The sequence below is a fragment of the Narcine bancroftii genome, chromosome 11, assembly GCF_036971445.1.
Source record: "Narcine bancroftii isolate sNarBan1 chromosome 11, sNarBan1.hap1, whole genome shotgun sequence".
In the NCBI taxonomy this organism is placed as follows: Eukaryota; Metazoa; Chordata; class Chondrichthyes; order Torpediniformes; family Narcinidae; genus Narcine; species Narcine bancroftii.
Genome location: NC_091479.1, coordinates 20,043,612 through 20,055,621, shown reverse-complemented (window position 1 = coordinate 20,055,621; position 12,010 = coordinate 20,043,612). Strand labels below are relative to the sequence as shown.

The window sequence follows — 12,010 nt, the reverse complement described above, 5'->3', positions numbered from 1 at the left end:
ATTTTGTCCACTCTGTTCAAACAGAAGCTTCTCCTCTCCTGCCATCAACTCAGCCCCTTTCCGCATCTCTTCTACGTCCCACAAATCTGCCCTGGCTTCCTCTGCCCCTAGAATTCCCCTTGTCCTCATCTACCTCTCAACCAGCCTCAACATCCAACATATCCTCCACAATTTCCACCACCTACTATATGATCCCACTACCAGAAACATCTTTACTGCTCCTCCACCCAGCAGGGACCATTCCCTCTGGGACTCCCTTGACCACTTGTCCCTTCCCACTAATCATCCCTTCATCACCTATCCTTATAACCAGAAGAAATGCAAAATGGCACAGGAAATGTGCCACTTGCACCTTCTGCACCACCATTTGGGGCCCCAAATAGTCCTTCCAAGTGAACCAACATGTGAATCCACAGAGGTCAGCTATTGCCATGCCATCATGGCCTCCTCTATATTGAAGAGAATGAGCACAAACTGGGATATTGTTTCATTGAGCACCTTGGGTATGTCCACTGCAATTCCACACCAACGTCATTGCCAAAATGAGGCCACCACAAAATAAGGGAACCATATTTAAAGTTCCACCTGGGCATTCTCCCATTGAATGGCATTGGTTTTTTCTGGTTTCCATCTGGCAACTTCTGTCTCTCTCTCTCTTTCTTCCAGGTCCCCACCCCCTCCATCACCTCAGCATTTTTCTCTTCTGCCCTCCCACCCACATCCACCTACACTCCTCCCCCTGCCCCTTCATCCCTCCACCTTTAATTCAGGCATCTGCTTGCTCTTTTCTCGTACCTTGACGAAGGGCTCAGGCTCAAAACATTGGTTCCCATGGACACAGTGTGACCTGCTGAGTTTCTCCAGCACTTGTGTGATTGCAGCCATATGCTGTTCTATAATATTATGTCCATCTGGACATTTTCAGCCTCTGAAGCCTTAAACCTTCAGCGTTGTCTCAAAACTGTGATAATACATGTAGAATGTCAAAGTCCCAATGTTATTTTTCTACAGTAACTTTTTTAATAGAAAATGGCACTGAAAAGTCAAGTATACCATAAAGACACAAAACCCCACATTCTTTCGTGACGGTTCAAAAATTACCCTAGTCTGGATGCTAAAATGTCAGTCCAATGCCAACACATCACTTTTGAATCCCAGGACATTTTGAAAACCTAAACCAGGTCATGAATTAAAGCAGGATTAAAAAAAGTCTGTAACATTTCATGAAAACAGTAGAGAATACATATTTTGTCCCACTAATTAGAAGGAGGACAAGGGTCTGTTAAATTATAGTGCAATTTATTTTGACAATCATCTGACTCAAGGTCATTGCTAGCATTTTGCAGATTACAATAATTTCAATTGAAGTCATGAAAAATACATTCTGAACGCCAACATGAAAATCACACTGCAAGAAATCCCTCCAAAATATAACTGACCGCATGATAAAATGTGTTGTGCTTTCCTTGACAGCTTCTCGATCTACTATTATACACATATTTACCTCAATATTTTGTCCACTTAGTTAAAACTTATCTAATTTGATTTGACAAGTTTTCTATTTTTCCTTTTAGTTCCCAAATATAACCTTGTCAGATAACATTCGAAGACTTTTCTCAGTCTTAAGCTCATCGTTGAAGAATCCACTGTACATAATTAAGTCAAAATGTCTTTTGTTTTTAAGACGAACTGAAGAAATGTTGGAACGTAACAATGGTCTGGAAATCCTCTAATCTTGGAGTAATTTTGGATCTATGTCATTGATGCATGACAACCATCTCTTTTTGGTATAATGAGAGCACATTGAAGTAATATTCCATCTTTGCAACATTACAAGCAAACCATTACAATTATAGCAAACAACAATTACACATGTTGACCAAGCATGAACATTTAATAATAATTGACATTATTAGCATCAAAGAACTACAGAAATTTGAATTAAGCCTGTTTGCTCTTTAAACCTAGTGATGCCCTTTAAATGACTATGATATATTGGAAAATAGATACCATGAGTATATGTTTAAGAATAAAAGGTTAGCACATTTTTTTGATTCCCTCTGATCATTATGACAGGAGGTAGATTTCGAGAAAGAATCTCCAACCAAGCCATATACAGGTAGCTTGAAACAGCTTCTTTTCTTGCAATTGGCAAACTCCTAAAGAGGTAAAGAAAGTCAAAAGTTAACATCGTTTGAAAAACAAGTTTGAACAATCCATTTGCACACAACATAATGCAAATGCAAGCAAAATAGAATTTGGGTTATAGTCATTTTTCCCATAATTAGATTAAACAAAAATTCTTTTGGGGTAACATATCATTTTATATTTCCTGTTCCCATATCTACTCTTCAGATAAAATGTGTAATCATTCCCACTTTCTCCATTAAAAATCCCGTTAAATACATTTTTGGATCTGTTGTTACATTATCTAAATCACCAAAAATCCAACTGCTTCAGAATTATGAATAGTATAGGTTGGTACAGATTGAACCTCTATAATCCAGCGAAGTTGGGTCCTGGCCATTGCCGGACAACAAAAAAATGCCAGCAAACAGAAATTGACCCCTAAAGGAAACCCCTATGTAAACATATCAAAGGTAGAACAAAGCTCACAACAGGAAATAATGCAGCACAGTTAGCGCCGCGCCTTTACAGTCAGGACGTCAGTACAAACTCCTTACAGATAGCCTGGGACGCAAACCTTGGTCCTGTTTGCTGGCACTAAAAAGGTTGAATCTGCCTCGACCAGGACCGAGGTTCAAGTACCGCGCTGTCTGTAAGGAGTTTGTACTAATGGTGGCAGATTCAAAACATGCCAGACCATGGGAGTTGATGGACAACAGAATGCCGGATAACAGAGGTTCACCCTGGACCTGCAAAGTTTACGTACATAACAATGATGTTGGCAGCTCGGGAGTTCTCCTGTAGAAGTTCATTGAGTCTGACTTGCCGATAGGTCTAATTTTTAAAGAAGGCAGAGGGTACATTTATATTCATATGAAAGTGAAAGAATTCAAATATTTATGATGAATAAAACAGGTTGCAGGGTGCCCACCTTGTCTTTAAATCTTTCGAGCTCAGCATCAGTAATTTTCCAGGGAGACTCCTTCTGCAGGATCTCAGCGGTTGCAGGATCCTTGGAGCTTTCGTGCAGTTGATACGGTTCGATCATTTCTTCAAATGCTTTCCAGCTGTCAGAATTAGCAAACCAAAGCACAATTATTTCATATAAATTATAACCAAAGTCTTACAATTTACCAAGGGCAACAATGAGTACTCTCACAGCAGATATGCTAGATAAGTCATTCTCAAAGAGGACCCTATAGCCCCTCCTGGGGAATCACAGTACATTGAAGTCTTGCTTTTTTTTCCACTTCACATAAATATTTTAATGTAGTCAGTAGGAGAAAAGTACTGAAGACTGCTTGACTAATTCACAAGGAGCAAGGAGGGCTCGTAAACTTTGAACAGAGTCCTAGTGTGGGGGCCACAGATGAAAAAAGGTCGAGAGTGGCTGTGGTCGATCTCCTTGCACCTGCAACTTGCATGTGTACCCCTATGGTCTCTGTTCACGTTCTTACTTTGCTCATCAGGGGCACTGGCCTGAATTCTCAAAAACCCAGTACGTTTTTTTGTCAAAAAAATCCGGAGGGCATGACCAAACTATAGTTCAGTTGTTATGGATTTTAAAAAAGCATAACTACAGACTGTACCTACTTTTCCTCAGTATAGTTGTTAATGCCCATATCACTGCTCCTCCAAGCTAATGGACTGATTAAGAACACCTTGCTTGGCACGAGATCACTGGCATGAAGGTTAAATTAATTTTTAAAATTTAGACATACAGCGCGGTAACAGCCCAGTAATGCAGCCTAAATACCGCAATTCACCAACAACCCCCATACATTAAAGGATTGGAGGAATCCGGAATGCCCGGAGAAAACCCACGCAAGACACAGGGGAGAACATATGAACTCCCGAGAGAGTGCCAGGTTGCTGGAGTGGTGTAATAGTGTTGCGTTAACCGCTACGTCAACCGTTGGGTCATTCAACGTAATAATCAGTGATGTCGCATTATAATGATGCCAATCAGATTTGTTCTCTCTAAATGAAAGGCTCCTCACTAAACAATATTGGAATTTATGCAAAATAATCCTGTGGATTTGTCAGTCAGCCTTGTATGATTTTTCATTACCCATTCATTGGGGCTTATTTCTGAAGGTGTCAACAACTCGAATTTAATATTGCAGAACAGTTCAGTTGAGTACTTTTAGAGTCCCTGCTAATGCAAGAAATCCAATATAAAATGCTGGAAGGAATCAGTCGCTTCAGATAGTAAAAATTTGATGAAGGACCTCACCCCTGCTTCTTTCTCCACAGAAGGTGGCTGACTTGCTGAACAGTTCCATATTGTATTATTCCAAAGATTTGGATGAGCTTGATAGAGGACGGTATGTAGCTTTTCTCAGTAACACATCACTGTGATGTCCATCAATTAGGACATTTAAAACACATTAGGACTTGCGCTGCTGGTCTCTCACCCCACTTTCCGGATTTTGGAGCTTTCCAGATTTTAGATGTCCGGATAAAGGGTGGAGTCAGAGGGGGATGTGCCAATTGCAAGCATGTGGGCAGCAGAGAGGCAACAAGGTCGAGTTGGGCTGAAAGACCAGTTTCCATGCTGCATAGCTCAATGGCTGCATTGGAGCAGCTTGGCTGGGCGAGCGCAGGCTTGATGTTCCGGGTCTTCAGGATCACACCTGGGATACCTGTGGTATCTAGTGGGGTGAACCAGTTAAAAATAAACGTCAACATTTCACCAAAAGCTGACCAGCTACAGGCTGATCAGCTGAGTAGGCAAGTCTTCAGCAACCCCTGCAGAACACTGGTCACCAGCAGCCAACAAGAAAAGGCCCTTTTCAGTCCCACTCTTTGCCTTCTGCCAATCTTCTGTCCATCCTGCTCGTTACTTTTAGAAGAGGTGAGGAGAAATTTCTCCAGCCAGAGGACATTCAATCTGTGGACTCCCTTGCCAGAGACTGGCAGTGGGAATATTTAAGGTCAAAGTTAGTGTGTCAAAGGTTACAAGGAGAGGCAGAAAATGGGGCTGAGAGGAAAAAAAAATCAGTGTGCCACAACAAGCAATGGAGGTTGGCTGTGTTGAGCGAGAAGTGTAAAAGAAACGAGCTGAGTCCAGCGATGTCTCAGTGCGAACTCCCCAACTCAAAACCAAAACCTGTTCAAAAACCTCCACCCTCTCCCTTTAACCCCCATGTCTGGTGGGGCGGATGTTACGCGGGCTCCGGTTTCAAGTCTCGCACCGTATCTAAAATCCTGCTAGGTGCTGTCAGTTGCTTTCCTGTCCACGACTGCTGAGGCCAGTTCGCTCGCTGCGTAGGTGCGCCACATTACGTAGGTGCAATGCTACGCAGCCATGATTTGAATGGTGAATCAGAGTTGATGGGCTGAATAGACTAATTCTGCTCCTTCATTTATAGTCTTACGATCGTCAGTTCTCTGATGCCTTCTGCGGAGAAGACCGCACCAGCAATTGTATTCCAAGAATGGATCTTGGTCTGAAATGTTGATTGTTTCACTCTTCGTTTACATCCTGCCCTATTATGTATCTTTTTGAAATAGAGTATTTGTTTATTTTAATAGGTTTTATTTTTAACATTTTAATAATAGCTTTAGAATATTTCTAAATATCAGAATTTATTGCCGTAAAGAAGTCATGAAATTCGGGGGTTTGCAGTATCACAGGGCAAACATTTATATTATAACCATCTTACAAAATTACTATAAAACAAAAATAACAGTGCAGTGTCTTTGGTTCACTGATTATTCAGGAATCTGATGGCAGCGGGGAAGAAGCTGACCTTTCCAAAGATAGCCAGAAGCCTTCAACCCTGAATAGGTTTGATATCTTGCAGTTTTTTGATTCAGTTTAGCCAGCTATCGTGAGTTAGCATTATATCACACGAGACCCTACGCTGAGCAGAGCCTTGATCATTCTGATTTGGTTGGGTTTGGAAGAAATTCACCTTTATCATGTTGATCAGGGGTGGCCAAACATTTTGATTGTTGGCCACATACAGAAATGAAAGGAGTCATGGGCCAAACAGTATTAAATCCAGCAGTGTTCAACCAGTTACACTGCAAGAAAAAAAATGATGTTTTATACTCCTGTGCCATCAAAATTCATTTCCTATCAAAATAACTATAGGACCCAACTGAACAGTTGATGTTACAGTAGTTTATTGATGAGCTCACATATTACAGTAGGCATTTCTGTATTTGTTGCTCTTAACCATATAACCATATAACCACTTACAGCACAGAACAGGCCAGTTCGGCCCTACTAGTCCATGCCGTAGCATATCCCCACCCTCCTAGGCCCACTGACCAGCACCCGGACCATACCCCTCTAGTCCCCTCCTATCCATGTAACGATCCAGTCTTTCCTTAAATGTAACCAATGATCCCGCCTCGACCACGTCTGCCGGAAGCTCATTCCACATCCCCACCACCCTCTGCATAAAGAAATTTCCCCTCATGTTCCCCTTATAATTTTTCCCCTTCAATCTTAAACCATGTCCTCTAGTTTGAATCTCCTCCTTTCTTAATTGAAAAAGCCTATCCACATTTACTCTGTCTGTCCCTTTTAAAATCTTAAACACCTCTATCAAGTCCCCTCTCAATCTTCTACGCTCCAGAGAAAAAAGCCCCAGTCTGCACAACCTTTCCCTGGAACTCAGACCCTGAAATCCTGTCAACATTCTCGTGAACCTTCTCTGCACTCTCTCTATTTTGTTTATATCTTTCTTATAATTTGGTGACCAAAACTGTACACAGTACTCCAAATTTGGCCTCACCAATGCCTGACATTTAATTTAAATGAATACAATAAAACTCTCATTCTAAAAACAGTACCAAATAAAAATCTGGGTGCAAAAGAAGAACAGGAGAAAAGATCACAAAAAGGGACAAGGCCGTCTCCAACTTTCCTCCACAATTCTCAGTGAAAACGGTTCACGGCCCTTAAATGATAATGATTTTGCAAGGTGTAAATCTGTAGACAGGCTATTAAAGTTAACAGATTCCTTGTAAATCAAACAAATGCACTTCCCCTCGACTTCTGTGAAAAAGTATTCATTTTCACACCATGTCTGAAATTTTCAGCTCTCCCTTGCTATTTTCCGTCCTTTTGGTTCTGCGGTTAATCAACTGAGGTAAACATTTTTTTTTTTAAATTGAAAAAGTATTTACTTTCATCGATTAATAACATTTCATTGATCATTCTAGTAGTTGTTCAAAATGCCAGCAACATCTAGTGTAAGGGGTGTAATGTACATATACTGTAATTTATTGTAAGAGACGATGTTCTAACAGGCCTGGGGCACTAAAAATGGACAACGGGCTGCAGTTGGCTTGTAGGCTGTAGTTTGGCCACCCCGGTTGTCGATCAACAGGAAGATGGATGGCTTTCTGTTGCCAGAATGTTCTAGCCCATTAAAGTAAGATCAAAAGAATGGGCAAAGAGGTAGAATTTTAAAAGTGCCTTGAAGGAGAAGGAAAACAAAGATTTGACGGGGTGGATGTGCACAAATGAGAGCTGAACTCCTTGCCGCAGTCCTGGTGAAGTGATTAAACATTGGGATGAACAAAAACAGATAAGAATATAAGGGACATGAGTGGGTTGAGAACTGATTTCATACCTCTCCTTGTTTGGTTTCACATTAATGTCTCCAATGACCTTGATGTCAGCACACTGAATTCTGAATTTTCCCAGAAGTGCAGCCATTCTGCATAAAAGCAAGAGAACTGAAATGTAAAAATAATCTTCAAAAGGAAAATTGCAGCAGACCCTGTAAACCTGCAGTAAAAACAAAACTTTGGAAAAACTCAAGTGATGTAGGAGCACTTGTAAAGATAGTAAATAGCTATGGTTCTTAAACAATGTCCCATTTATCTGCTGTTCAATTCAATCCTTCAAATACCAGCATTTATCTTGAATGATGCTACCAAACCCATTGTAGGTTTTATATTGCTGCCATGTTTTCTATAATTGAGCTCAGAACAGCAGTATATTTATTTATTATTATATTTATGGCATTAAAAAAGTCATTGATCAGGTGTACAAATAACATTTTGGTACTGAAAACATTAAAGCCAGAAGCCCTACCACAGAAAGCAAAGCAAGAATACCTTCAGAGAGCACAACTGGATCAGAGATTGGAGTTGGTGCAGGGAAGATTTTTTTGTAGCATTTGGGTCGCCAAGGATTTGTGAGATTGGATCTGGGTCCAGAACAATGTGATCAAATCTGAAATTATGATTCCAATCTCTATGCCTACATCTTTCCATTCATTAGCTTTTCATACCAAAAAATCATCTTGCAGCTCTTTGTATCTTGTGAAGCAACTCTTCCACATCATATAATATGCAATATAATTAATAGGATTTTTCCCCCAATCACATCCCACCTCCCAATTTGTAACCAATTCTGCTAGCTTATCAACATGTCTTTTTCCCTCTCTTTGATCCTCAGTATTGTATATATATTCAACCTAGAAATTGTAGGGCATCTAAAAAGATACATTAATTTGGCAGTGCAGAGCAAACTGATGCATTTTATTTGAATGTCACTACCATGTGCTTAGATTGGGCTTTGCATGCTCTTTGTAAAGTTTTGCAGATGAATGCATGCAAAAATCAGTAAATTCCAAATCTGGCCTAACTAGTAACCGAAATCTGATTCCCAGTGGCTGGATCTGCACAATTAACAGGTTCCCACTCAATATTGGTTAAACCAACATAGAACATAACTACACAGTACAGGCCCGTTGGCCTACAATATTGTGCCGACCTATACAAATCTACTCAACAAACTAAACTTTCCCTACATCACACCATAACCCTCTATTTTTCTTGCATCCATGTGCTTGTTGAAGAGTCTTATATGACCCTATTGTTCCAGTCTCCACCGTCACCCCGGCAAGGCATTCCAAGCACCTACTACTGTGTAAAATATTTACCCAATGTTTTCCCTAAACCAGTAGTTCTCAACCTTTTTCTTCCCACTCACATAACACCTTAAATTATTCCTTTACTAACCACAGAGCATCTCTATTAAGTCACAAATGCTCAAGGACCTACCATATGCCACACACAGGCATGCATAAGCATGGACCAATATCAAGGATGTTCTTTCCAGGCACAAACTGGATGCCACTGTGTATGATTAGGCATCTCTAGGCATTCGCAGTTCTGACTCGTTGAGGATCAAGAATGGAAATTAAGGTGTTTGCAGACACCACTGTTATATCCTTGATTCCTCTCTTATTGAGTTTTTACTTTATTGTTCTTCTTTCTTTGGCTTGGCTTCGCGGACGAAGATTTATGGAGGGGGTAAAAGTCCACGTCAGCTGCAGGCTCGTTTGTGGCTGACAAGTCCGATGCGGGACAGGCAGACACGGTTGCAGCGGCTGCAGGGGAAAATTGGTTGGTTGGGGTTGGGTGTTGGGTTTTTCCTCCTTTGCCTTTTGTCAGTGAGGTGGGCTCTGCGGTCTTCTTCAAAGGAGGTTGCTGCCCGCCAAACTGTGAGGCGCCAAGATGCACGGTTTGAGGCGGTATCAGCCCACTGGCGGTGGTCAATGTGGCAGGCACCAAGAGATTTCTTTAGGCAGTCCTTGTACCTTTTCTTTGGTGCACCTCTGTCACGGTGGCCAGTGGAGAGCTCGCCATATAACACGATCTTGGGAAGGCGATGGTCCTCCATTCTGGAGACGTGACCCACCCAGCGCAGCTGGATCTTCAGCAGCGTGGACTCGATGCTGTCGACCTCTGCCATCTCGAGTACTTCGACGTTAGGGATGAAAGCGCTCCAATGGATGTTGAGGATGGAGCGGAGACAACGCTGGTGTTATTGTATGGTGTAATATACACAAATGTTGTAGAGGATACATTTTCCAAGTATGTCTATTTTAGCATTACAAATATTGATATTACTCCATTTTACTGTGCATTCAAATTATGGACACAAATGGAATCCTGTTGTAACACTATTACAACCAAATGACCAATGCATTTGAGAAACTTTCCTTGACTGTTATTTACTTTTGTTCAAATCAATTTTTAAATATTATTTGGTGCCTTTGTCCTCATTCTGCAGTCAACTTTCAATAGTTATGAAACTCAATTACCATGGCCTCTGAACCCTTAGCCTTGTTCCTTCAAGTGACCATGTGAAAATTCACCATGAACAAACATTCACTTATTTGATTACGTAAAATGAATCAAGAATGTGAAGATAGGGTGGGTGAAGGAGTGCGCGGGACATATTTTTTAATCAGTTTTTTTTCTGGAATTTCCAACAGAGGTAGTGGCAAATTCATAGAGGAATTCAAAAAGGAGCTGGGTAGGTATCCAAACAAAGAGAATTTGCAGGTAGAGCATTAGCTAGATTATTCTTGCATTGAGTTGGGAAAAACAATGGGGTTCAATGTGCAATTGTGATTTTGGAATTGCTAGTGTAACGACAGAAAGCAGGCGTAATGACAAAAAAGACCCTTCACATTATAGTACCTACTGAGTACAGAAAATGTCACAAGCTATTGACCTAGATACTATTGACCTAATGAAAGTTATTGGAACCAATCAGTGGACATTTTTAATAAAATTATTAGTGGGAATTTCAAAGATATTTAGTTAAGGTTCCAACTTGCAAAGACCCACTTATTAATGGAAAATTAAACAACGCAACTTTTGCTGGATTCGCTGATAGTGAAAACTACTCTCTCTCGTTCATGATTCAATATGCCAAGACCCCTCTGACACAAATACATAAACTGTGTCCAGTCTTTTGGTAGAGCAATTTCATACAGACAAATATTTGAAGTGTGCGACTGCACTTCAATCTTTAATCAGTCACAAACTGCCTCTTCCACTCCATTCTCTCACGTTCTACTCTCAATGAGCAACGCATTTAAGAACAAAGATCTCAAATCCAGAGTTGATTCTACTGAAACTTCTAAACAATGTGAATGCCAACTATTTTTTTAAATCTTTAATTTTTCTTAAATCCAATCATGATGTAGCTCTCCACCGCTCCTATTTCTTCCAGATTCATCTCTCCACTCTTTAGGTCCATTACTCCCAATTACCTTTCCTATTTGAGGAGAAACAAGTCTGCAGATGCTGTGAATGTAGTCCCATACACAAAAGTGCTAGAGAATCTCAGCAGGGTCACGCAGCAATCTTCACGTAGCGAAGATATATAATCAATGGTTCGAGTCTGAGACCTTCGTCAAGGTATGATAAAAAAAAGCAGGCATGCACCTGAATAAAAAGGCAGTCATTCAGTCGCTACCTGCTTCTCTCTCATACCTTGGCCCGAAACATTGGTTATACATCTTTGCTTCCTATGGACGCTGCAGGACCTGCTGAGTTTCTCCTGCATTTTAGTGCATTTAACTACCTTTCGTACTTCCTGCGCTGATACTTAATTACTATCTTTGTTGAACCCCAAACTAAAAGCCTTTAATCGATTTGCTTTTACAGTGATGTTGACCAATTCTCATCTCTTGGCTGCTGGAACACACGATCTCCCAACTCACTTCGTTCTAACAAAACTCTACCTTTTTTTTCCCTGCCCAGAGCAGACCCTGCTGAGATTCTCTAGCACTTTTGTGTATGGGACTACATTCACAGCATCTGCAGACTTGTTTCTCCTCAAATAGGAAAGGTAATTGGGAGTAATGGATCTAAAGAGTGGAGAGATGAATCTGGAAGAAATAGGAGCGGTGGAGAGCTACATCATGATTGGATTTAAGAAAAATTAAAGATTTAAAAAAAATAGTTGGCATTCACATTGTTTAGAAGTTTCAGTAGAATCATTAACTGTTCTCAGTTTGAGATGGCGGCATCTTTTCTTATGAGCCACGTCAGCAGCTGCAGTAAACAATTTTCCAACAAGGAATACTCCTCCAGCTATTATACAACTTGC

The 12,010-nt window shown here is 40.7% G+C and overlaps 1 protein-coding gene across 2 annotated transcripts in view; it reads right to left on the bottom strand.

Moving 5' to 3' along the window:
* Positions 1–1,282: 1,282 nt before the first annotated feature.
* The window catches only part of slc12a1 (solute carrier family 12 member 1), a 93,543-nt gene continuing 82,815 nt past the window's right edge, over positions 1,283–12,010 (bottom strand). For both annotated transcript variants that reach the window (XM_069902832.1, XM_069902833.1), the window contains exons 23-26: positions 7,722–7,808; positions 3,059–3,194; positions 2,894–2,961; positions 1,283–2,159 (exon numbers count right to left, since the gene is read on the bottom strand). In XM_069902832.1, the coding sequence (XP_069758933.1) occupies positions 2,024–2,159; positions 2,894–2,961; positions 3,059–3,194; positions 7,722–7,808 (427 nt within the window). In that variant the 3' untranslated portion in view covers positions 1,283–2,023. The remainder of the gene's footprint in view (positions 2,160–2,893; positions 2,962–3,058; positions 3,195–7,721; positions 7,809–12,010) is intronic.